We start from the raw sequence: 25,811 nt of genomic DNA, 5'->3' as shown, positions 1-25,811 counted from the left end.
CTAAAAGTAGCCATTTAACTAGCTGAGTATTTACTGACTTTTGGTGAGAATCACGTTCTCAAATAACTTGTAATCTCATTCATTACACTCTGCCTCTATGCACACAATGGTGTGGATTTTCACCGGTACCTAGTATTTCACTTCACATGCTCCCCTGCTATTCTGAATAGTTTTATTAAGTCCTGCCCCCACATGTAAACAGAATCCATCAGTCCATTAATGGGACTCATTATGCTCATTTGTTTTTGCCAAGAACTACTGAAAATGATCCCAAATGACTATGTAATTATAATTAAGATTTCATAGATGCATACACTTTATTTTTAACATGTTCAGTCTGTTAAGTTTCACCTATTTCAAATAATGACAATTACAGTTACAAAGAAGGATTATTAAGATAACTAATATCTTTGGCATAGAAGCTAGTTATTGTATTTAATAATTATAATGATTAATTCATAATATAGAGATAGTAACTCTAGGAAGCTTATTCTATTAGAATTCCTAAGAAGATTAAATAGAACAACTTATTCTGATAAGACCTGGTAACCAAAATGATCTTTTTTTCCCCCCTTTCATTTTAGTCCATATATCTTTAGTTTTAATTATGTTTTCCCAAATATGGCTGTGATATTTCAGTTTTTGTGAAATTGTAATATTATGAAATAGGATAACATATATTAGATCTTTTTTTTACTTACTAAACCTAAAATGATACGTCTCACTAAATTACCAGAACATTCTTTTAGCAATGGGGTCCTTAGTTCAAAAATGATTCCTTTAAAAAGTTGTGACAATCTTATAATTTTCAAAGTAGCATTTTTAACCCCCGTGCCCCATCATTTTTCTTGTTTCCATTTAGGACCTTTCATCAAACTTAAATTTTTCTTTCCTCTACTACATGTTGTCTTTATATTCTTTCTCCCTGAAAAATAAAACCTTGAGTTTCAGCAGCTCTGTGTTCTATTCATTCACTTTAAAATCATGGGGAAAATAATTGTCATTCCCTTACCCCTGTCTCCAATTCTCTCATCGTTTTCAGTGGGCCAATTTTCTTCTTTTTCTCCTGTCTACTGTAAGGCACTTTTTACTCTGCTCCATTCCCTGCAATTTAGGGTTTACAATTTCTTTGAGCTTCTCAAGTTATCCTTTGTACTCGTGTCTACTTTTTCATTAAAAGAAAACTTCAGTCTTCTTTTGACGTTACCATCTATATATTGCCATATTTGAAACCTATCTGCCTATTGAGTAAAATGAACCATCCATCCTGCTTAATGATGCCAAATGTGTGACTTCTGAATGAGTTAAGAATCATCATGCACGGTGAAAGAATTTGCTAGCATGTTCAGGTTACTGTGTTATGTACAATGAAGCTGATGTGAAATCGCTCATAATGAACATAATATCAAGAAATAATGACAGGATCCTGCATATCCTGTGCCCTGGGTCAACAAGCCCATAAGGCAAATCACCATTTTATTAGAAATGTGACAAATCACGCGAGTAGTGGGGATAGTGTAGCAGGGGAAAGGGCATGGGCGTTGGGATTAGCAGTGCTGAGTTCTAATTTCTGTCAGTCCCCAATTGTGTGCCTCGGAGCTAAGCATTACCTCCTCCGGCCTTTCATTTATAAAATGCAATTTAATATCTCAGATGTTTCAGTGAAATGATGTGCAAACCATTCTCCACATTATACAGGACAACAGGCCTCCACAGAGGTACTGCTCTGCCTTCTGCTTTGCCTTCAGGACAGGACAGGTGACCTTCGACCTACATATGGCCATTTCAACAAGAGAACACTTTTCTCTTTTGGGGGGATGATGGGTATTTATTTTTAAAAACTTCATTAGAGACCGGCTGGAGTGGCTCAGTGGTTGAGCATTAACCTATGGACCAGGAGGCCACGGTTCGATTCCCAGTCAGGGCACATGCCTGGGTTGTGGGCTTGATCCCCAGTGTGGAGCATGCAGGAGACAGCTGATAAATGATTCTTTCTCATCATTGATGTTTCTCTCTCTCTCTCCCTCTCCCTTCCTCTTTGAAATTGGTAAAATATACATTAAAAAAAACCCACAAAAATATTTATTATTGCTGTCCCTTCCCCCCCTTTGCCCACCTCCTCCAGGCCCCCAACCCCCTTCCTCTCACCATCACCACACTGTTGTCTGTGTCTGTGTCATGCATATATGTTCTTTGCCTAATCCCTTCACTTTCTTCCAGTCCCCACTCTTCCCTCCCCTCTGACAGCTGTCAGTCTGTTCTATGTATCTAAGCCTCTGTTTCTCTTTTGTTTGTCAGTTCATTTTTTTATTATTATTGCATAAATATGCTACTCAGGTAGCTAGCTAAGCTTGCCTTCACATCATCTACTAACGAAAACCTCAGTATCATCTCTAAGGAACATATTGGATTGAATATCCCATCAAATAAACTCTCAACTAAATATTCTTTCTAGTTTTTATAAGATTTCTAATTCAGTTACAAAGCAAGTCCATCCCCTTGCTTGTAATGACTTCTATCTACCCTTTCCACATCAGGCAATTCAGGTAGTTTTCATGAACGTCATGATTACACAAGCCTTTTTCTGAAGGCTGTAGGCCTGAGAAACTGGGGAATCCCTATGAATAAACCTACAAACCCAGGTGTTCAGCTCTCCTAGCTTCTTTCTGAATTGGATCAAAGCCCTGCCCATTGAAACAGGATATTTTCAGATTGTTTGTTGGAGACCTATCATCACAATAACAATATACTTTATAGACCATCACCATTTCCAAAAATGTAATCATATTGAAAGAGATAGACACCTATCAATTGTCAAGAATTTTATTTATTTTTTTAAAATATATTTTTATTGGTTTCAAAGAGGAAGGGAGAGGAGAGAGAGATAGAAACATCAGTGATGAGGGAGAATCATTGATCGGCTGCCTCCTGCACACCCCACACTGGGATGGAACCTGCAACCAGGGCGTGTCTCCTGATCGGGAATTGAACTGTGACCTCCTGGTTCATAGGTCAATGCTCAACCACTGAGCCACTGCGGCCAGGGAATTGTCAAGAATTAAAAAAATAATCAGGTTGGTATGTATGTGGCACTGGCCTTCGTGAAAAGGGGCAAAACCCTGCCTGTGTTCCCCCCATAAGGGAAAGCAAACTCTGGGGAAGTCCGCCCACCAAGAAAGCTTGGACTCTGCCTCTCAGTGTTTCATCTGGATCTCCCTTTGGGGCATACGCTAGTTATAATTTTGTGAACTATAATTAAAGTCTAAGAAGTTTTCCTGAAATTATAGCAATAGGAGCATTTTTTTTCCTTTTGGGCTGCAGTCTTCATTCTGATTCTCAATCCTTTATTCTAACTTCTGACATTGACTAAACATGAACACAATGAATGGCTTTTAAAAATGGATGCATAAGTGCAAGGCCAGGAAGGCACATCATCATCTTTTCTTTTCTGTGTCGATGAGGTTTTTTTTCTTAATCCCTTCACCCAACCCCTCTCCCCTCTGACAGCTGTTAGTCTGTTCTCTGTGAATTTGAGTCCGTTTGTAGTTTGTTTGTTAATTTATTTTAATTAGATTCCACATATAAAGTGAAATCATATAGTACTTGTCTTTCTCTGACTGGCTTATTTAAGTTAGTATTTAACTTAGCATAATACTCTCTAGGTCCCTCCATGCTGTTACAAAGAAGATTTTCTTTCTTCCTTTCTCCCTTCCTTCCTTTCTCCCCTCCTTCCTTCCTTCTTCCCTCCCTCCCTCCCTCCCTCCCTCCCTCCCCCTCTCTCCCTTTCTTTCTTTCTTTCTTTCTTTCTTTCTTTCTTTCTTTCTTTCTTTCTTTCTTTCTTTCATCTTTCTTTCTTTCTTTCTTTCTCTCTCTCTCTCTCTCTCTCTCTCTCTCTCTCTCTCTCTCTCTCTTTCTTTCTTTCTTTCTTTCTTTCTTTCTTTCTTCTTTCTTTTTCTTTCTCTCTAACAGCCAGGTAGTATTCCATTGTGTAAATGTGCCACATACTTATCTTTAGAAGGAACGAGGACTTCAAAAAATCAAATGATGGCATAGACCTCGTTCTGTAAATGTGACTTATGATTGGACTGTTAGCCCTGCCTGATACATTGCTAAGTCTTGAACTGTTTTCACAGATTTTTAAAAGGTTACCCATGCAGCTCACCTAGGTTTGAGAGTGTTCTGACCAGCTTATTTTGGAGATTCGTCTGCTCCCCTATGTTAGCGATCACTGACATCAACTTTTGTACTTTGACCCCAGGCTTCTTTCTTTCTCTGTCTGGCTCTTTCCCTCTCTCCAGCAGTAAAATCTAGGTTTTTATAGGAAACCGGTAGCTAGGTCAGGTTGCTAAGTGTCTGCCCACTGAAGGACATGTGCTCTGGAGCAGCATAAACTTAGCATTTGACATTTGATAATCCGGCTTGCTTAAGATATTTGCAATACAATTTCAACTCCAGCAACTGTAAGCAGAGGACCCAGTGGGTACTTGGTGAAGTCAACAGATGTGGACAGGCCGCCTGCATTGAGAGGCATTAATTTTTTTTAATTTGATAAGAACTTGTAAGACTGAGTAATGGAATTCAAATGAGATGGGGCGAGAGATCTGGTATTCAGGAATAAATCACAGTATAATATATCTGCTACTTTGTTTGGATTGAAGGAGGAGTTGCTAACACTGAAATATAGTCAGAGGAAAGGAAAATGGAGATTCTGTAGAGAGGCTGGCCCTGGGATAATGCTGCTGCTCTCAGTGGAGTGCTGTCTTCTTTGAAAGGCGCTGATTCAATTCACTGCATAAAGCATTCGTTGATCATTACTTCAGAAAGCGAATTTATTTACAAGGCATAGCATTAAGTCTAGGGGGAAATACAATTATATTAATTGTATCATTGAGAAACGAAATTGAGGCATGTTTCAGAGAGGAATTTTCTGGATCGGGGCAACAGGGAACTCCTTAGGTGTAGCATGGTGAGATAGAATTGGTCCTGATGTATCAGTGATAAGAATGAGCTATTTCCTTTTGCTGAACTCTCTTAAAATAGGGTGGTCAAACTTTGTCATCATTGAGGCTTTTGATAATTCTTAATTTTGTCATTCGCTAGTCTTAGAACTTGTTCAGAGTGATATTTTATGAAGGAGCCCCGGTGATTTGTACTAGCCACCAGGATAAATTCATCATGTAACATGTATTTATTGAGCCCCTAATTGGCCCAGCACTGGGTTTGGGGGTTATAGGGCATATTCAGAGGTCTCTCATATAGTTAAGGTGGCAAAGTTCAAAAAGGAGAGTCTATAGAAAGGAATACCCCCTTGTAAGCCCTGAGAAACATGACAGGCACCCACTTGAGGATTTGCTAAGACTCCTGCTGGGATGAACTTGCTTGTGACCCAATTTTGGGACTATTGGATGATGACTGTCCCACTGGCAGGCACTTCTGTCCAAGAGAATGTAATTGGGTGTTGGTGACTCAAGCAAGGGTGGGAGGACTCATCCGTATCCACATCAGAGACAACAGGCACGTTATTTATCTCCAACTCTGCACCGAGCAGCATGGAACAAAGAAAAGACCCCTGGGGAGGCGGGGAGACCAACTGTTTCTTTTACAGGTTAGAGAAGGAAACCGATGAATCTGAGTTGCAGAGCTGCTAAGGAATGGAGAAAAGAGAGAGAGAGAGAGAGTCCCAGGCTGCGCCCTGGTGTCTTATTTATTCCTTTGACTACAGAATGCCTGCCAGCAGGAGACTCATCACTAAGATATTACAGGGGAATTGAGCCAGGCAAAAAAAATAAGGATTGCTTTTCTCTTCACCCTATAAATTTTGTTATTAATAAATGAGATTCTCATGGAACAGACTGCCACAGCTGTCTCCAGAAGCAATGTTTTATTAGCATTTTTATTAAAATGCACAGTAGTTTTAAGAGTGAATGTTATACTTTTAAATCAAAAAGTATGTTATTGAGAACACATGTGGGTTGTGACTTACCCTCTTACTTGACTTGGACCTTGGCTCTTGGCTTTTTGTTGCTGGGATAAGGCAGCGTGATTGGACATGTAGCTAAAGGCGTGGTAATCTGTGATCGATTTCCCCTCCCTGACTAGACTTCTGGGAAAATTACAAAACACTGTGCTGTTACAGGAAGGCTATCTCTTTGGTTGCTTTAGCTTCCACAAGAGACATTAAAAAACAAACAGTAGAGCAACAAGTCAGAATAGAAACAATGCAGTCCCTTTTAAAATTAAATTTGAGACAAATATCATTAACATCCTATATAATAAAAGCCTGATATGCTAAGTGTCTGACCGTTCATTCGACTGTTTAACCAGTTACTATGAGGTGCACTGACCACCAGGGGGAAGATGCTCTGACTGATAGGTTAGCTTGCTGCTGGGGTCTGGCCCATCGGGACTGGGCGAGATGGGCTGGACATGCCCTGGAGCCCTCCCTCAGTCCCTTCCTGCTCCCTATCATGCACGGGTGGGGTCTCTCGGTCTGGCCTGCACCCTCTTGCAATCCAGGACCCCTCGGGGAATGTCCACAGGCCAGGCCGAGGGACCCCACCAGTGCACAAATCCATGCACCAGGCCTCTAGTAAATTATAAATTTCCAATGTGATTTGGCAAAGAGAGAGATTAATATGGTCTATGCACTTGCTTTGCAGAAGAATTAATCTAAAAACCAGTAACTTTTATGGGTCTTGTTTTCCTGATAATAAAATACATGCTAACTGCAGAGAAGAATCGTTATGTTATTTTGCAGTTGTGTTTTTCGAGTGCTTTTTGGTCAGACAGCATCAGCTCAACAGGGCAGATGGAGACTTGGGTTGTTGTGAACATGTAGGCACATGTTCTATGATGGAACATGCATGACCAGGCAGGGCTGACAGCATTTTAATTGAGTTTTCTTCAGTTGTGCTGCTGCAACTGTTCTCTTCCATCATTGCAACTGTTCTCTTCCATCATTCCCCATTGTCACAGCAAATGAGAACTTAGCTCTGGGGCCTGAGATGAAGGAGAGCCCTAACTGGGCTTGCATAATGTGATTGGCCACAATGGTGGGCCTTAGTATGACTGGAGTTGACTATTAAAAACTGTTTCTGGCCCAGTCAGTGTGGCTCAGTGGTTGAGCATTGGCCCATGAACCACGAGGTTTCAGTTCAATTCCAAGGCAGGGCACATGCCTGGGTTGCAGCCTTGATCCCCAGTGAGGGGGTGTGCAGGAGGCAGCCGATCAATGATTCTCTCTCATTATTGATGTTTCTCTCTCATTATTGATCTCTCTCTCTCTCTCTCCCCCTTCCTCTCTGAAATTAGTAAAAAAAATATCCTCTCTGAAATTAGTAAAAAATATATATTTAAAAAACCCACAAAAACCAAAAAACCCTGCTTCCTTATATTAAATTCTAACTACTTATTCCCCAATCCTAATACAAACACATACATATAAAAACATAGCCTTAACCACACCACCTCTTATATCCCCATAGGACACTAAGCATCTTCAGACCTTGCTAAACAACTCCTGCTGTAGGCTAAGAAAGTCTTGGAAGGATTTAGACAATACAGGATAAAATGGGTGTATAATGGAGATTAATCAATTGGAAGTTAGTTGGATTGGAAGGGAGATCAAAGGTAGGCAAGGAGACAAATTAGGGGCAGATGCACTGATGCTGGCAAGGGTTAGGGTGAGAACTAGGGTGGTGGCGGGAATAGACATGTGAAGAAACCCTAGGTTGTGTTGATTTGTTCAATTGAAAGAGGAAGGGAAAGAGCATTAAGTAAAATGAACTGGAAAATTCATAGTCCTCTTGACCTGAGACACTTGGAGACAATGAGAATATTAATAATAATCAATAGTGACATATTTCACGTATGTTCAAATTTCTTTTACTGTCCTCGATGTGAACTTGGCTTGGTAGTTATTCTAAACTTCTTTACTCGGCGAAGTGGGGGGACTATAATAGTTCCGGCCTTATAGGATTCACTAGTGTTTGAAGAGGTAACATTGGAACTGATGCCGGGAAATTCCTTGAAGCAAGTTTTATCAGTTCTTGTCTTTATTTAATTCTCAACTAATCAGCTCTACTGTTTCCTTCAACAATGTTGAATTAAAGGCTTCTAGTGTATCACTTTGGTTTTTTAATACCCCATGAATAATGTGGAATTATTGAGAAACAAAACAAAGGTTATTATGCAAATGTTTGAAATATTTAACATTACATTAAAGTAGTCTTGGGAACTGGAAAAATAACTACTGAAGTTGTACTAGCATTTTGTAGAGGCACAGAGTATGAAGAAGAAAAAAAGAAAATTTAAAAAGTAGAATGTATTAGAAGCAAATCAGCCAATGAATTCTATTAAGTAATGAATATTCAGATAGTATATTAATTTTTCTTGAGATACAATAGCCAAGCCAAAGAATTTGAAGAATTAAAAAAAAAAAAAGGAATGATGAGATGGACTCTAAAGTTGTGTTTCGAAATACCTGGTTTGACGCAGTAAGACAGATCTTCTTATTTTAGGCTCAGAACATAATTGTTTAAGCAGTTGATATGTCTTCATCTCCTTTCTCCTTGCCAGGACTCGGCCCCTGGCATGACTCCCAAATTCCAGACAGATTGGGGATAATATAATAATAGTGGTATTAAATTATAATAATATAATAATTTTGGTGTTAAATTACAGAAAGCGCCCTGTGCATTACCTCTCTCCCTTTCCTTCTCAGTCCAGTTGCCTGTGTTTATTAGTTTAATAAAATTCCCTTAAGCTGACACTTCCCAGTGGATTAGAACCATGCAGATTCACACCGATGCTCCTAAATAGAGGTTCTATCCTCAGCTTTTCCAAATCCTTGCAGCAGCATGACAAGGATATTAGAGAAGGCTTAACCCAAGGGGATACGAGGAAAGCTGGTGGCATTTCACACTTATGTTGGGCTTGCTGGATGACAGATGTTTTTTTTCAATCTCTCATATGAAACCAGTGGAGGATCCTTGAATTATCATAAGCTTAAAGTTTTAAAAGAAATTTGCTTTGACGCCAGTATTTACTCAGTGACACACTTGAGAACTAATAGTGTGTGTACGCTAGCATATCCATTGCATGGCAGCTGTGTTGTGTTGCTGAATAGTTTACTCGACTCTTCTAGAAAATGACATTTTCATGTCCTGAATGACAATACATCTTGTTTATACGGCATTATATCAGCCAAAAAATTCTGTTGGCTACAAATAAACGTCTTGACCATCAAGAGCCTGCCTGTTTAATGTTCGCCTCATTTAAACTAATTGTTTTTTTTTCCCTTTGCTCTGGGAACTGGTAGTTTGGTGTTTTTTGTTTTTTTGTTGTTGTTTTTTTCACTGATAGGTAAAGTGAGTTAGATAAAGGGGAGTGAGCTTAAGTAAAATACATATCAATTTGTGTCCCTGCTCTACAAATAATACTGGAAAATGTCTGGTAGGGAGCAGAGAATGACTTTTTAATTTTATCTTTGAATTTTAATTATGCATGCCATTTTTATGTCCCATGTCTTTATGTAACTAAGAACAAAGACATAGGTTCTGATCAGCCACTCTAATTTAACCTGGGCTAAAATAGAAGTTGGGTCATCTTTCACCTTCTCCTTGAAATTCCAGTTCGATTTGCTTTGAATTACTATAAAATATTTGTGCAATGATGTCACTGGTAATGACACTGGTATGTTACTGCATTTCGATTTGCTTTGAATTACTATAAAATATTTGTGCAATGATGTCACTGGTAATGATACTGGTATGTTACTGCATCTGTCGGTATAATCACGAGTTTTACCCTTCATTTTGTTCATGTGTTGTATCACAGTGATTGTGTATGTTGTACCATCCTTGTACTCCTGGGGTGAATCCACTTGATCATGATGTGTTATCTTTTTAATGTGTTGCTATATTCGGTTTGTTAGTATTTTGTTCTGTATTCCTCAGAGATATTGGTCTGGTGTGTGTGTGTGTGTGTGTGTGTGTGTGTGTGTGTGTGTGTGTGTGGTCTCTACCAGGTTTTGGTATCAGGGTTATGTTGGTTGACCTCATAAAATGTGTTAGGAATTAGTGCCTCTTCTTCATTTTTTGGAAGAATTTGAGAAAGATAAGTATTAAGTCTTTGAATGTTTGGTAGAATTCACTATTGAAACCAGCTGCTCTTGTACTTTTACTTTTTGGGAGGTTTTGGATAATTGTTTCAATTTTCTCACTGTTGATCGGTCTATTTAGATTTTCCAGTTCTTCATGATTCAGTCTAGGAAGCTTATATATCTCTAGGAACTTATGCATTTCTTCTAGGTTATTGAATTTGGGGGCCTATAGTCTTACATAGAATTCTTGTATGATCCTTTGTATATCTGTGTTGTCTGTGGTAACTTCTCCTCTTTCATTTCTGATCTTGTTTGAGTCTTTTCTCTTTTTCCCTTAGTGAGTCTAGCCAGAGGTTTATCAATTTTTACTAATTTTTTCAACTAGTCTTTGTTGCATTAATTTATTATTAAAGAATATTCATAGCAGAAGCAGTGTTTGATGCTAAACTATATTACAAGGATAACTAATTATAATTTTATTATATTTATTTTTATTAATCTTCACTCTAGGATATTTTTCTATTGATTTTTAGGGAGAGTGGAGGAGAGAGGGAAAGACAAAGAGAAACATTGATGTGAGAAAAACACATCAATCAGTTGCCTCCTGCAAGAGCCCCAACCATGGCCTTAGGCCGGGAAGGAGCCTGCAACCAAGGTAGGTGCCTTTGACTGGAATTGAACCTGGGACCCTTTGGTCCACAGGCCGATGCTCTAGTTACTGAGCCAAACTGGCTAGGGCTATAATTCTGTTCTTTTCATAGCATCTGTTACACACACACACACACACACACACACACACACACACACACGGTTTGTCGGAGCCAACTTGTACTGGTTCACAAAAGCCTATTGTTCAGTTTTCAGGAGTTTTGTAAGCTGCTTGATGTCAGAGAAGTAGCTTGAAATTTGCCGTGGTAGGAGTATGTCCACAATGGAAACTAGTGAATGCTACAAATCAAAGCCTTTAACATTTTTTCTTGAACAGCTGGTTGTCAAACACTTACCAGCATATCTGTACCTCAAGGTATTTCTTCAAATAGAATTAAGGGTTATTAGCATAGTATGAAAGTTCACATGATAAAAAGAATAAGCTGTTTTATATTTCTGTGTTCTCAGGGTTACGGAAAGACCGAAGAGGAGGGAGAATGTTGAAACACAAGCGCCAAAGGGACGATGGGGAGAGCAGGAATGACGCGGGGTCCTCTGGAGACATGAGAGCCGCCAGCCTTTGGCCAAGCCCTCTCTTGATTAAGCACACGAAGAAGAACAGCCCTGCCTTATCCCTGACAGCCGACCAGATGGTCAGTGCCTTGATGGAGGCCGAGCCCCCCATCATCTATTCCGAGTACGATCCGAGCAGACCCTTCAGTGAAGCTTCGATGATGGGCTTGCTGACCAACCTCGCCGACAGGGAGCTGGTTCACATGATTAACTGGGCAAAGAGGGTGCCAGGTAAGAACACTGAGATGGACTTCTTATTTTTTGCAAGTCAATAACCACGCATTTATGAACCAGCTTCGATGTCCTAGGAGAGAGCAGTAGCAGGAAACAATAGCTTATTGTGTAATTGGTCTCAAGGGTACATCAGAATTTGTTACGTTTTAGTGTCAGCACACTGTAATTCTCCTGGAAATTATGAAATAATGTTTTAAAAATATAGACGGTGAGAGACCTTAACCTGACATTATATTTAACCCATGTTAAAATTCACCAAAAAATGTGGAGTGGACACATAATAAATGCAGTTAATATTATGTGTTCACAGTGTCAAAATGTTTAACATTAAATGATCTATACATTTTTAGTATTGAGGACTTTTGTTCAGAAGACCTCAATTATTAATAAATAATTTTACCTTAATTTTTTTCTTAAGATCTTTGTGAACTAAAGAGAGAATAACAGGTGTCTTTACTGAATGCCCATCACTTACTCGACTCTCTATTCTTAATATTTTAGGGGAAAAGTAACACAATAGACCAATTAGGTTCTCACCCTGCTCCTGGGAGGAGCCTGCAGAAAGATGCAGTGGCTGAGTGACATTGGTCCTTCAGCTGATTCCCTCAGAGCTGGTGTTGCTCTGAACCTTGACTGCTGCTCTTGTTCAGGGAGAAGAACTCTGATTATTAAGGAAATATGACTAGACATCCTCCATGGCTCAACATAGCCATTCAGGAGCTAACGTAGATGAGTCAAAGCAAGAGGAAGTTAAATCTTTTTCCTGGGCATGTAGGTCAAATCAGTAATGGATTTAGACAGATTGTCTCATTTGGTTTCTTTGAATTGATGAAATCAATTACTACCTCTGAAGCATGGGATGCTTTTGATTAAACTAAATAAATGTGGAGTTTTGTACTGCGTTTTAGAGTTCACTGATCTGATATAGGCCAAGTGAACACACATCTGGCCTTAGAGAGTATTTTATGTATTTGCATATATTAACATATTACCATGCGGTTCTTTGAGTAAGCAGCCAGCAATGTTGTGATCCAAACTTGATAGAGGGCACCCATGTAGGTGGTAGAGTCTGGACTATATAGAAGTGTGGGGATTAACAGGCATATTTAGATATCTAGAGTCAGTCCTAATGGCGAATAAAAACTCTCAGCCACCTTTGAATTAAGAGTTTTATTGAGGCCTAGCCAGTTTTGCTCAGTGGATAGAGCATTGGCCTGCTGACTGAAGGGTCCTGGGTTCGATTCTGATAAAGGGCATGAACCTCGGTTTCATGCTCCCGGCCCTGGTGGGGGGCTTGCGGGAGGCAACCAATTGATGTGTCTCTTTCACATCGGTGTTTCTCTATGTCTCTCCCTCTCCTCCCCACTCTCTCTAGAATCAATGGAAAAAATATCCTCGGGTGAGGATTAAAAATAAGAATTTTATTGAGCACCTACTTACTTTAGCATTCTCATGTGAAGCAGATCTATAATAAGCAAATATTGGAATCTAAATATAATGAGGTTATAGATTTTATCTTAATATTTGTTCTTGCCTTTTTATATACTTTGGGAGAAGAAAAAAATTAAGGAATAATAATAATGGCCATATTCATGAGATCCAACTTTTGTTGCTATTAAACTTTATTGTACTATAGGTATATATTTTCCCTCATGAACTCTTAGCAGTATTAGTTCCAGAGCACTGCTGAACTCAAATACACATGTTAATAGTTATCAGTTGATTTCCATCATGACATTTTTGTAATTATAAAAATTTGAAAGGTATTTGGAACAACTGAAATTAAACTCAAACACATTACTAGTGGATAAAGAATTCATGACAATAATCTTCTGAATTTAAAAATAAAATGGAGACAGAAATAAAGGGGAGGAAAATATGTCCATGCTTAGCCATCTCATTGTTAAACCCAGAACAAAGCAAATTTATAGTAATGAGATGTGTAGCAAAACCACTCTATAACTTAATTATATTAGCTTAAAAGACTGGAATAATTTTAAAAACCTTAGACCAAACTATATCTTGTTATTTAATGGTTTAAAAAAATTATGAAGGAAAAAAGAAGTTATATGAATAAGCGTATATGTGTGCATGTGTACTATAAGATTACAGCTGTTGTAAATCAAAGCCTATTTGTATGACCAAGCGGAATAAAAATAGTCATTAATTTTAAAAGGATGAAAAATGAGAAAAAAATGTATCCTGAAAAAAATGGAAGATGATTGTCAAGCTTTTTAGAAAAATTGAAAAAGCACATGTTGAAAAGCTACCATCTGTCATTTAAAAAATAGCTCACATTGGAACTCTAATATAGATAATATTACATTTATATCATAATAGTTTGAGAATAATAATAGTAATTTCAAAAAGAAGGAATAGAAAATATCATTAGTAAAAAGAGTAGTAAGAAAGTGAATTCTAGAAGAACCTGGAATTAGCCATATGATATAAAAACCTGCAAAAGACATTTGGATAATCCTCAGAATGTCTATCAATATGACAGAAATTGTGAATTAACTTTTCTTTGGAAAAATTCAGCTATATCGAGGTAAAATTGACAAAATTGTGAGATATTGAGAGTGTACCTTGAAAAAGGATTCCCCCATCTAGGTAATTAACCCATTTATTCTTTTTTGTGTGTCTGAGAACAGTTAAGTTCTACTCTTCTAGTAAATTCCAATGATACTCTACAGGGTTATCACCTATAGTCATGATGTTTTGCATTAGATCCTCAGCCTGCTTTCATCTTACAGCTGCAAGTTTGTACTCTTTTACCAATCTCCCTCTATTTGCCCCATCCCCGAATCCCTGGCAACCATGTTTCTACATTCTGTTTCTATAAGTTGGGCTTTTAAAAAAAGATTTTACATATAAGTGATACCATGCAGTATTTATCTTTCTCTGGATTATGTCACTCCATATAATGCCCTCAAGGCCCATCTATGTTGTCACAAATGGGAGGATTTCCTTCTTTTTCATGGCTGAATAATATTCCATTGGATGCGTATATACCAGATCTTCCTTATCCACTCACTCATTGATGGACACTGCTTGTTTCCATGTCTTGGATATTGTGAATATGCTGCAATGAACATGGGAATGCAGTTATCTTTTTGATATCTCATTTTCATTTCCTTTGGATATATACCCAGAAGTGGGATTTCTGAGTAACATGGTAATTCTATTTTTAATTTTTGAGGAACCTCTATGCTCTTTTCTATAGTGGCATCAGGTTACATTCCTACCAACAGTGTACAAGGTTACCTTTTCCCAAATCCTCACCAACACTTGTTATCTCTTGCCTTTTTTGATAATATGCATTTTGTCTATTCTGTTTCCTTACCAACATTTTATAGAAGGTTCCCTGTGTGCTACCGAAGATTGTGTATTCCGCTGCTGTTGGATGGAATGTTTTATATATGCCTTTTAGTTGCATCTGCTCCACTTTTATAAGTGGTTTCCCCATCACAATTACAACAGTAGAGTATTCTGAATTTAACTATACATTTACCTTTACCAGTGAGCTTTATATTTTCATGTTTTCTTGTTACTAATTAGCATTCTTTCTTTTCAGCTTAAAAAACTCACTTTAGCATTTCTTGTAAGGCTGGCCTTGTTATACATTCCTTCAGCATCGTTTGCCTGGGAAACTTTTTATCCTCCTTCAATTCTGAAGGATACTTTTGCAGGTAGGGTATTTTTGGTTGGCTTATTTTTTTCTTTCAGTGCTTTGAATATATTATTCCACTCCCTTCCAGCCTGCAGTTTCTAATGAAGAATCTGCTAGTAATTTTAGTAACAAGTTGCTTTTCTCTTGATGCTTTTATGATGATCTCCTTGTTTTTAACTTTTGACAATTTAATTATAAGGAGTCTCAATGCAGGTCACTTTGGATTCATCTTTTTTGGAACTATTTGGGCCCCCTGGATCTGGATGTCTGTTTCTTTTCCTAGGTTTCAAAGTTTTCACTCATTTTTCTCTGAATAGACTTATCTCTCTTCTCCTTCTGGGACTCTGTAATATAAATATTTGCTTGTTTGATGGTGTCTCATAAATCCCTTAAGCTCTTTTAACTCACTTCTATTCTTCTTCTTCTTTTTTTTTTTTCTTCCTCTGATTGGGATGAATTCCACTACTCTGTCTTTGAGTTTACTGATCCTTTTTTTCTATTTGATCCAGTCTGATATTGAACACTTCTATTCAACTTTTTCAGTTTATTGATTGTAATCTTCAGCTCTTGATGTGTTTGATATGCTCTCAATAGCTCTTTAGTGAAATTTTTACTTTGTTCATTCATTGTTCTCTTGACTTTGGTGAACATATTTATCACCATTATTTTGAACTCTTTGTCATGTAAATCACTTTTGGAGTTTTGCCTTGTTCTTTTGTTTGGAACATATGTCTTTGTTTCTTCATCTTTGACTCTCTGTGTTGGTTTGGTTTCTGCACATTAGCTAAAAGAGCCACTGCTAGTCTTGATGAAGTCTTCTCATGTGAGAAGTAAACCTAACCACTCCACTTGGCCCAAGCTCTTAGTTATCTTTCAAATCTTTGTGATTGTGCAAGTTGCCCTCTTTGCTTTTCATAGCTCCTAGTAGTTGAGGGTGTGCAAAATACATAATCTATCCATTAATGGGGACTTAGTTTTCAAAGAGTTAGAGTCTTACATTTTAATTTATTATTAAAATATACATGGCGAAACTCATCAATAAACCAGCATCATTTAGGTGAATGTCAAAAGAGGAAGACTATATAACAAAAGTTGTTATATTTTTAATTTCTGCATCACACTCAATTGTATCATTAACTGGCTGATTGTTAGTTTCAGTGGCAATGAAAGTACATTTGCTTTTTTTTATCTCTCAGAAGTTTGAATTGTCACAAAACCATTACTTTGACTTATGAAAAATTATGTCTTTTCCAAAAATCACCATATTTGTACATACCTCAAAGTCAATTTCATACTTCAAGTTTGTGTTCAAGGTCTATATATTTTAGTACATATTTGGATAAATATCTAGCCCTGGGCTCTATATTGCCTTTTAAAAACAGAGAAGTAGGAGTTTGATAGCCTCATTGGCACGGGTACAGATTCGGAAGGGTATGGTGGAGCCGCTGGCCTAGGACGAGGGAGAAATGGCAAATGACAGTTGAGCTCATTGTCATGGGAAGTATGCTACTTTAACCACTTCCTCATCTTTTAGTGGCAAACGAGATGGTCTTTCTCTCCTTCCCTTCTCCTGCCTATGTCCCTAGAGCCCCTTTCTTTACCCCGACTCCCCACTATGTTACTTTGGATTCCTTCTTTGTTCAGTTTTGGCCCCAGGAGGAGAGGATCCCTTTTGGCTGGACGTGCCTCCTACTATGCTCGAGCTCAGGTTGCTCAGAAGCTTCTTGCATTGTCTTTGAGGATGCAAATTTGTCTTCGCCATTCCTGGGCTCAAGGCTTCTTCTGCTCCCATGTTCCCCAGGGATGCAGTCATTAGCTTCCTGACTCTAATACTCATCCCCATTATTCAAATTAGCAGTGAGCCAAGCATAGGAAATGCTTGTTGAATGAATGAATAAATGAATGAATGAATGAATGAATGAATGAAGGGTGACTTTTGAAACTTCTGATGTTAAGAAATCTCTGAGCCCTGTTAGAACTCAGTTTTTCCAAACAGAAAAAGTAATCTTCAAGGCTGTAGTGTTACCCTCTTGTACCTCTCTTTTTACCTACCTGCTGTTCTGACCTCTCTAGCAGTTGTCTTAGGGAGGCTCTTTCCAACCTTTCTTTTGTGAGGAGCAGAGCAATATCCAGAGGCATGTATGGAACTTGAGTTCTGAGGACTTTAAAAGGTTTTAACTGCCTTGCAGCAAGTTAGTTTCACTTAGCAAGTGGAATTTAAAACTTAGAATGGGTAGGGACAAGGGGCCAGAGAGAGGGCACAACTTCTCAATGTGGGAATTGGGAGCATCTTCAAGGGACACATTCTATTCTGGGAGGTTCCTGCAGATTTCAGGCACTTGGCAAGCCTACCCAGTACTCTGACTCCCAACCTGTAATGAGCCCAGCGAACCCTGCTCTCAGGCTGTTGTGGTGTCCCAGCCTGTTTCACTGCGGTACGGTGATGAAAGAGAATGTGACATGAGAGCATGGGGGGCATCCTGAAGAGATGACAGATGCATATGTTTAAGGGTCAGATTTGCAGTTTAGATTTTGCCTCCATTTTATAATAAGAGCCTCAAGACTGGGGTAGAGTTACCCTACATCATTGGTGGCAAGCCCTCTGAGCTGGCAACGCAGAGTGTCTTTGGGGTGTTCCATTTCCAAGTAACCGCTGCCTGGCTTTTACTGCTCCTGAGGAAGCTCTGGTTGGAACCCAAGGAATGTGACACATACTTGATTTTTCTTTCCCACAGAACTTTGAAGCCCTATAGATGCTTTTTGGCCTGAAGGCTACTAATTCTTTTCTAATCTCGAGGGTATTTGAGAAAAATGCCCCACCTAGGCTTCTCTGCCCTGCCCCCCTCTCTCTGGGGTCTGTTTCAGTGAGTCTGGATTCGGGCCCCAGAATCTGCCTGTTTATCATGAGTGCAGTGGACAATGTGTGGTGCTGGGTGTCCCCAGGGCAACCTGCGGGGAACGTTGGCCTGTGGCTCTGCTATTTCGTGGGGAATTTGGCATGGAGAATGCCAGCGATTTTTAGCTACATATGTGTTAAACAGACATATTACTATCGAAGTGTGTTGAAGTAGGTTGAATTGTGAGCCCCCTCCAAATGTGTTGGAATCCTATCCCTAGTACTTCAGAATGTGTTCTTATTTGGACATAAGGTCTTTATAGGGGTAATCAGGTTCAAATGAGGTCATTAAGGTGGAACCTAATCCTTATAAAAAGGGGAGATTTGGACACAAAGAGACACACCCAGAGGGAAGATGACTCAGGGATAAGATGGCCATGGGATGGAGTGGCCCATCTCTAAGCCAAAGATAAGGATTGCTTTCGAACCCCAGGAACGGGAGGAGAGAAGGGAGGTTCCTCCCCAGAGCCTTCAGAGAGAGCATGGGTCTGCGGCACCTTGATCTCAGACTCTGATCTCCAGAACTGAGAGAGAACACATTTCTGTTGTGTTAAAGCACCCAGTGTTTGCACTTTGTACGACAGCTCTAGGAAATGAATACAAATTATACCCCAAATAAAAAGTGTTGTAATTTCGAGGCAAAAGAAATCAGGAGCTTTTGATTTAAAGAGGAATGTTTGGCTTACCTAGCACAGGCTTGGCTAATCATTTACTCCTGGATATTCTCTCCTTTGCCCACCCAAGTGGTTCACTGAACTTCTGGCCTTGAAGTTGATTTAGAACTTCAGCAGTTCCACACATCTACCTGGCAATACCTTATAAAAAAAATGAACTCACCGAGGAATGTTTTCATCTGGCACTTTAATAGATTCCCCTTTTCCATTTATATCTTTGATCCGTTTGAATTCATCTTGCTGTACAGTAGGGGGTGTGGCTCCAATGTTGTTCTTGTACAGATGGCTGCGCAGTTGTTTTAACTCCTTTCACTGAGCAGCATCCTACAGAAGTGTTGTTAAGACTTCTTGTACAGTTAACCTTCTGAGTTTACTACCTAGTGAGAGCTTTTATATAGAATGATAAGTATGACCCATTGATTATGTTTGATTATTCTTCCCAATTCTGAAATAAAAAAGAAAATTAGTAATTTATTCTCAAGTTATAAAATTTGCCTGATATATATTAATGAATATATAATGTGATTAGCCTGTTCTGTGTGTGTGTGTGTGTGTGTGTGTGTATGTGTATGTGTGTATCAAGTCTCATGTACTTTTGCTTCTTATTTCTAAGATTTAAAAAGTTCGTGCTAATAAGAGTGATTTATCATTCAACATTAATGGGACAAAAAATTTCTTCCCAGGACAGAAAACGGAAATATCAGGCTTCCCTTCTCTCTTTTCCCAAAATTGCATGGTACTGCCTTTGATTCAGCTATTTTGAGTTCTTGTTTTCTCAAATTATGTGCTTGGTGTTCCCTAATATGCAAAAAACCCCCAAACTTTTACACTTTTCCCCCTCCAATACTTGTTGATTGGCTTGTCAGAAAATAACGTTGTAAAAAATCTTTAGTATATAAGTGATTGTGAAAACGGGAACAATGGTTATTATTAACCTAGTTAACCAATTTCTGATTTGTCTTGACTGTTTTTAATAATTGGAACTTAAAGATCTACCCGAGAAGCCACATTTTTTAAAAGGATGTATATTCTGGAAATGGAGAGTAGTGATGGTTGAACAACAATATGAATATATTTATTGCTATTGAATTGTACATTTAAACATGTTTAAAAGGGTAATTCTATGTTATGTATATTTTACCATAATAAAAGAAGGAGTACAATATTTTATGTAAGAAATATGAAAAGGAACTAGGCAACACATGGCAAAAAAAAGTAACAGATAAGATGACTAAATTCGGAGGCCTTTTTTCTCATCCAAAACTTTAAATTTGATTTTAGATAGGAATATAAATATAAACATATTGCAAGAAGATGAATTGGGGTGGAATAATGAAATAGAAACAGGTTATACCTTGGGCTCTTATAATCCTTGTTATTAAGAGTACAAAGAGTTTGATTATGTAACAGTTATTTAATGAGTTCTTCCTACATGTGAAGTACTGTTCCATGTGTGGGAATATACTGAGGAACAAAACTGGCAGAATCCCTGCCTTCAAGGAACTTCCATTGTACTATTCTAGTTATCACCAGAGAAGAGGGAGAGCAGTTATGGTTTACCCGTTTTACAAGCAGTAGCTAACTATGTCAGACTCTGTTGTGAGCATTTTACCTGTATTGACTCAGCTGAGTGCCTTTTTGTCCCCTTTTGTGGATGAGTAAATGGAGACAGAGAGAAGTTAATAGTAGAATAGTTTAGTATCAGGGAAATGTTCAATTCCAGAACACTTTCCTGTAGGAAGCTCTTAAAATAAGCTAAAAAAGTGATTGCACATTTTTTAAGAGTTGTGCTATTTTATCATTGAGTTTTTAATAAAACCTCTCCACTCCCTCTCCTGCCATATCACATAGATATAAAGAAGGTCTGTATATTACAATGATTTAAGAACATGACCTGTCTTTGGACAACCTTGGCCATAATAAGCATTCAATAAATATTGGCTAATATTATTTGTTTTGTATTTGGTTTAATACATTTTTAGTTTGAAGTTATTGACATAATTAACTTGAGTCTTACTTTTAAGACCATTATGTAACCTGGCATTTTGCAAAATTAGGCTAAAAATCACTTTTTAAAATGCATTTTAAACATTCAGCACATGTGTTTCTCTTTATTTGTGTTATGTGATCTGTCTTTATGCTTTTATGCCTTTTTTCTCAAATAATCTTATTGCCACTAACCAAAACTAATTGAAATTTGTTTGCTGGAAGCTTTTTGATTAATGCTTCGATTTCTTCCATAGTTATTGGCCTTCAAAACTAATTGAAATTTGATTGTTGTTTCTTTGCTTTTGTTTTTATATGTTGTTACAATTAAGAAAAATCATTTCTGAGTTATATCAGCTCTGGTTAATTTTTCTAAGTAAATAAAAATTTGAGATTTTGGCAACATTTAAATGTTTTGAGCTATTCTGTAAGCTTAAAGTATTTATACATCAAATATTTTAATGAAATAGGAAAGAATATAAGAAATAATATCTGGCCCTAGCAGGTTTGGTTCAGTGGATAGAGTGCTGGCCTGCAGACTGAAGGGTCCCGGGTTTGATTCTGGTCAAGGGCACATACCTTGGTTGCAGGCTCAATCCAGCCGGGTGAGTGCAGGAGGCAACCAATTGATGTGTCTCTCTCACACCGATTTCTCTCTCTCTCTGTCTCTCTGTCTCTCTCTCTCTCTCTCTCTCTCTCTCTGTCTCTCTCTCTCTCTTTCTCTCTCTCTCTCTCTCTCCCCCTCCCACTCTCTCTAAAAATCAAAGGAAAAATATCCTCTGGTGAGGATTAACAAAAATGAAAGAAATAAATAGTATCTATTGTGAAGAAATCCGATTATGAATATAACTATTTTAGGATTAGCATCAACTACATATAACCACAAACCCCCAAATAGTGGTTTAAACAAGGCAAAGCTTATTTCTCTCACACATGAAATAAATTCGTATAGCAGTAGAGCAGCTCCACAGTCAAAATGACCTGAACTCCTTCTGACTTTCTATCCCCTATTCTAGCCCAAGGTTTCCATTCTCAAGGTCAACTCCTGGTCCAGTGTGGCTACAGGGGCTTCAGTAGTTGCAGCTGCACTACAGGCCACAGGGAAGTGGAAGAAGGGAAAGTCAGTAGAGACACCCTTTATGATGCAGCAGCTTCCTGTAAAGATCCTTACTCAGCACTTTCTCTTATATCTCCAAGGTCAGAACTGGCTCCATCTGACTGCAAGGCATGCTGGGAAATAAAGTCTATAATCTATGTACTTTGTACCTAATATAGAATCTGAGTTCTATTAATAATAATAACAGTTGAATGGAAATTTGGTGAACAAATAAGAGTCTCTACTACAATAGTGAGCTTCAAATCATAATTTGAGAATTGGATACCCTCTTGAATGAATATTCTGACTTAACAAATGCCAACATATATCATAGATAGATCATCATTTAAAAAAATAATCAGAACCCCAGAAAACAAAACTCAATCAAAATCCATATTGGGAAAAAAAGGCACTATTTACTAAGTGTACAAATTTTCTGCAAGGTATGTGTGTATGTGAGTGAGTGTGTGTGTGTGTGTGTGTGTGTGTGTAAGAGAGAGAGAATGTGTGTGTGGTTAGAGAATTTCCATGCTTCTGTAGGGGATGCTCCTTTAGCAAGAAGAGTGGAATGGGGTGGAGTGGAGAGTGAGCAGGGCTGTGGGCCCAGACTGGTTCTCTCATGAGCTCCAGAATCATTCTTCTAAGTAAGTCAATGTAACCCCCTCTCCCCGCCCGCCCCCTCCGCCAAGGTCTGAACTGGTCATCTTGGGACTGAAATGTTCAGCAGGAAATGCCCCCTCTTCAACCCTCGCCTTCTTGGGTGTAGAGCTTGGCTTGTTGCTTCCATCTTTGTTTGAATCGCTCCATTAATCAACCTTAGTGAAAGATCACTTCATCACCTGTGAAAGCACAAACTCTTAATTGTTAGGAATCACTGGTGCGGCGCACACCTTTTCCCACCCAACAATGAAGTCAAATGCTGATTTCTCATGAGTTTTCCTTTTTGTAGAACATGTTTCTTAGGCTAAATAATCATAGCCTCTTTTCTAGTCTCTACCCTCTCTCCTGAGCTTATCTTTTCTCAGACGGTTCCCCATGGCAGTGCTGTGCTTTGGGTGGTTCCTATTTGTGACCAGCTTTTGAGGGACTTGCAACCCTCAGCGGTAGCAAAGTTGGGCTGGGGTATTCCTGGAACATGGGTGGTGAGTCTTGGCACAATATCACAATGTGTCTCAACATTTTTTTATTACTGCCTCCCATTAGAAAATTTTAATTTAATTCAATTTAGTGAGAATAATTAAATACCAAGGATAAGATTTCATCTGGTAGCTTGAACTTTGGAAGACCACAAACCATGTAATATATACGCTTTTTTGATTCTCCAGAACTAAGTTTTGCTCCCAAGAGATAATGATTGCCCCTGATTAGGATACTTGCATTAATATAAGCTGTTCACTACTTCATATGAGCACAAAACATTGAAGTATATGTCCTACACATGTATGAACTATGTTTTCAAATGTTTGAAAATCCATGGAGCCAGCAGACTTTAAGTTCTTTGGGGCAGACATTTTAATCAGTATGCTTACTGTTGTATCCCCAGTGTCTAGAACAGTACCTGGAACATCATCGCTCTGACATCATAGCCAATGCCTGTGTGGTACTTGATCCCTCTGAGCCACTGTGGGATTCTGAGGGGCAATTGCCTTGGTTCTCACTAATACTCTTTTCTGCCCTCAATCCCTTGTGTTATCCTCAAAAAGATGAAACTATTTTGGAAGCTGAAGTTTAGTCTCTTCCACAAGACATAAAAGAAACATAATTTCCTTTTAGAAGTTTTCCCCTCTGACTACAGCACTCTCCACCTTTCCTTTAGAGACACCTCTCTCTGGAGCAGGCTGCCCAGCTACCACTTTCTGCTGGAGGAGTTCTCTTAGGACTGGTCCCACAGCAGCGGCACTGGCCACAGGGTTTCCCAATCCTTGTGGTTTCTGTTTTCAAGTTTAAAAATGCTGCAAGTCCCAAGTATAGTATTATGTGCCAAAAGTGCCTCTACCTGATGATGCTTTTCATCGTCAGGGTAAACTTTAAGTTTTAAATGCTTGCTTTCCTACATTGAATCTTACAATAAAGTGAAAAAACTTCCATTAAAAAACACCACCCCACAAATGTCAAAAGTATGCTTTCCAATGAAAGTTGTCCTTCACCTCTACTTGAGCGACTCTATTCCCGTGTTAATAATGCTGCTTTTCTCAAAATATTGTCGAAGACATTCTAAAACGTCTCTCAGCTCCAGCTTGGGAGCCTCACACATCCTTATGTTGCTGTTTTTATGATCCTCAAAGTGGTATAAGGGATCCAATTAACCAGATTTTCATTTGCATAACAATGGACCGTGATAACATATTTTGTTCATTTTTTGCTCTACTGTGTATAAATAAGTGATTTTCATAACTACTTTAAGTTTAAACTATATTTTTTACCACGTGACTTAGTAGCCAATAACCTAGGTGAGGTTAAGCAAATAGAACCTGTGGAGAATTCTGAATTAGTCAATGCAGAGAATCCTTTTGTCTTGAATGTTCATTACAGTTGAGTGATATTTAGAGTAACTCATCGTGGTTATTTGCTCAAGGTTCTTTTGAGGCATTTTTAGTTGAATTAGCACTAATTCCATTTCTGCTACACTTGTGCCCACCCCAGCCAATTTGTATAATACTGGACATAAAATTTTATCATAATTCCTTTTGTTCAAGACAAATTTTGAAATCAGCAGATTGCCATTTTCTTTCCAGGCAGGCCCCTGAGTTTGGATTTTCAGAAATCAAAGTTGTGGCACCTGACAGTCTCTAGTTTTATGATGATCTCTTGATTCTACTCATTATGATGTGGGCAGGGTCCTCTAGCCATTTATAGCTTGTTTGGAAATCAATACGAAATAAATTAGACACATTCTCTTTCAACCCCAACCCATTAAACCACTAGGTGTGTTAATTCAGGTTAGGAATCTGGAGAGTAGGGCAAATAATCTGCAAAGACAATTCCTTTACAATACAGTTTAGTTTTTTTCCTATCATAAAGGGAGTAGCTCATTAATTATGAAATTGTTAAGATGCTTGATAGTGTGTCATCGGTACCTCCATTTAGAGAGAAATGTTGTTTTGGCAAGCACTCTGTTAAAAGTCAACCTAGGAAGTAAATCATACACTGTTGCAGGACTTTTTATAAAGATGTAGAGACTGGACTCTCATTGTTTAGGAGTAATAGATCTTAGTCTCTAACTATTTTCTTAATTTTGTGGTAAATACAGGCTTGTTAAAAAAATCTAATTGATAAGGAAGTTTACAAATTAAGAAGCAAAACTATGTTGTTTTACTTCTTTAATACTACTCCCTAGTAGATAAATATTGTTGAAGAGTTTTATGAATCTGTCTAGATATATTCTAAGCATGTTCACATGTACACATAATTTTTTAAAAAATATGTGTGTTTTTTAATTTCAGAGAGAGGAAGGGAGAGGGAAGGTGGGATAGAAACATCAATGATGAGAGAAAATCATTGATTGGGGTTCAAGCTGGCAACCCAGGCACGTGCCCTGACCGGGAATTGAACCCTGACCTTCTGGTTTATGGGTCGACGCACACTCACTGAGCCACACCCAGCCAGGCCACATGTACACATAATTTACTTTTATACAATTGGGATCATATATCATCTGATCTGAAACTTGCTGTTTTTCACATAATCTACTGTGACTGTCTTTCCAAGCCATGATGTATATCTCTAAGAAATTTTCTAAACTGCTATAGTTTTTAAACATTTTTATTTGTTTAAATATATGTATGTGCAAATTGATTACTTATTTCTTCCACCTTCTAATTTTTTTGCTATCTTATTGCTTTAAGATTGTTAAGATTTATAGTTACTATTCTATAGTTATAAAATATATTCATGATTTATATAAAGTTGATTAAACAACTAGCATGCACAAC

The 25,811-nt window shown here is 38.2% G+C and overlaps 1 protein-coding gene across 1 annotated transcript in view; it reads left to right on the top strand.

Annotated features, from left to right (window-relative positions):
• The window catches only part of ESR1 (estrogen receptor 1), a 203,794-nt gene that overhangs the window by 78,065 nt on the left and 99,918 nt on the right, over nt 1–25,811 (top strand). The window contains exon 4 of the mRNA XM_006102212.3: nt 11,219–11,554. Within this exon, the coding sequence (XP_006102274.2) occupies nt 11,219–11,554 (336 nt within the window). The remainder of the gene's footprint in view (nt 1–11,218; nt 11,555–25,811) is intronic.

This window comes from Myotis lucifugus, unplaced genomic scaffold (genome assembly GCF_000147115.1).
Source record: "Myotis lucifugus unplaced genomic scaffold, Myoluc2.0 scaffold_405, whole genome shotgun sequence".
NCBI classification, from domain to species: domain Eukaryota; kingdom Metazoa; phylum Chordata; class Mammalia; order Chiroptera; family Vespertilionidae; genus Myotis; species Myotis lucifugus.
Note: the sequence above shows the minus strand (reverse complement) of the source record. Positions and strands in the feature narration are given on the sequence as shown.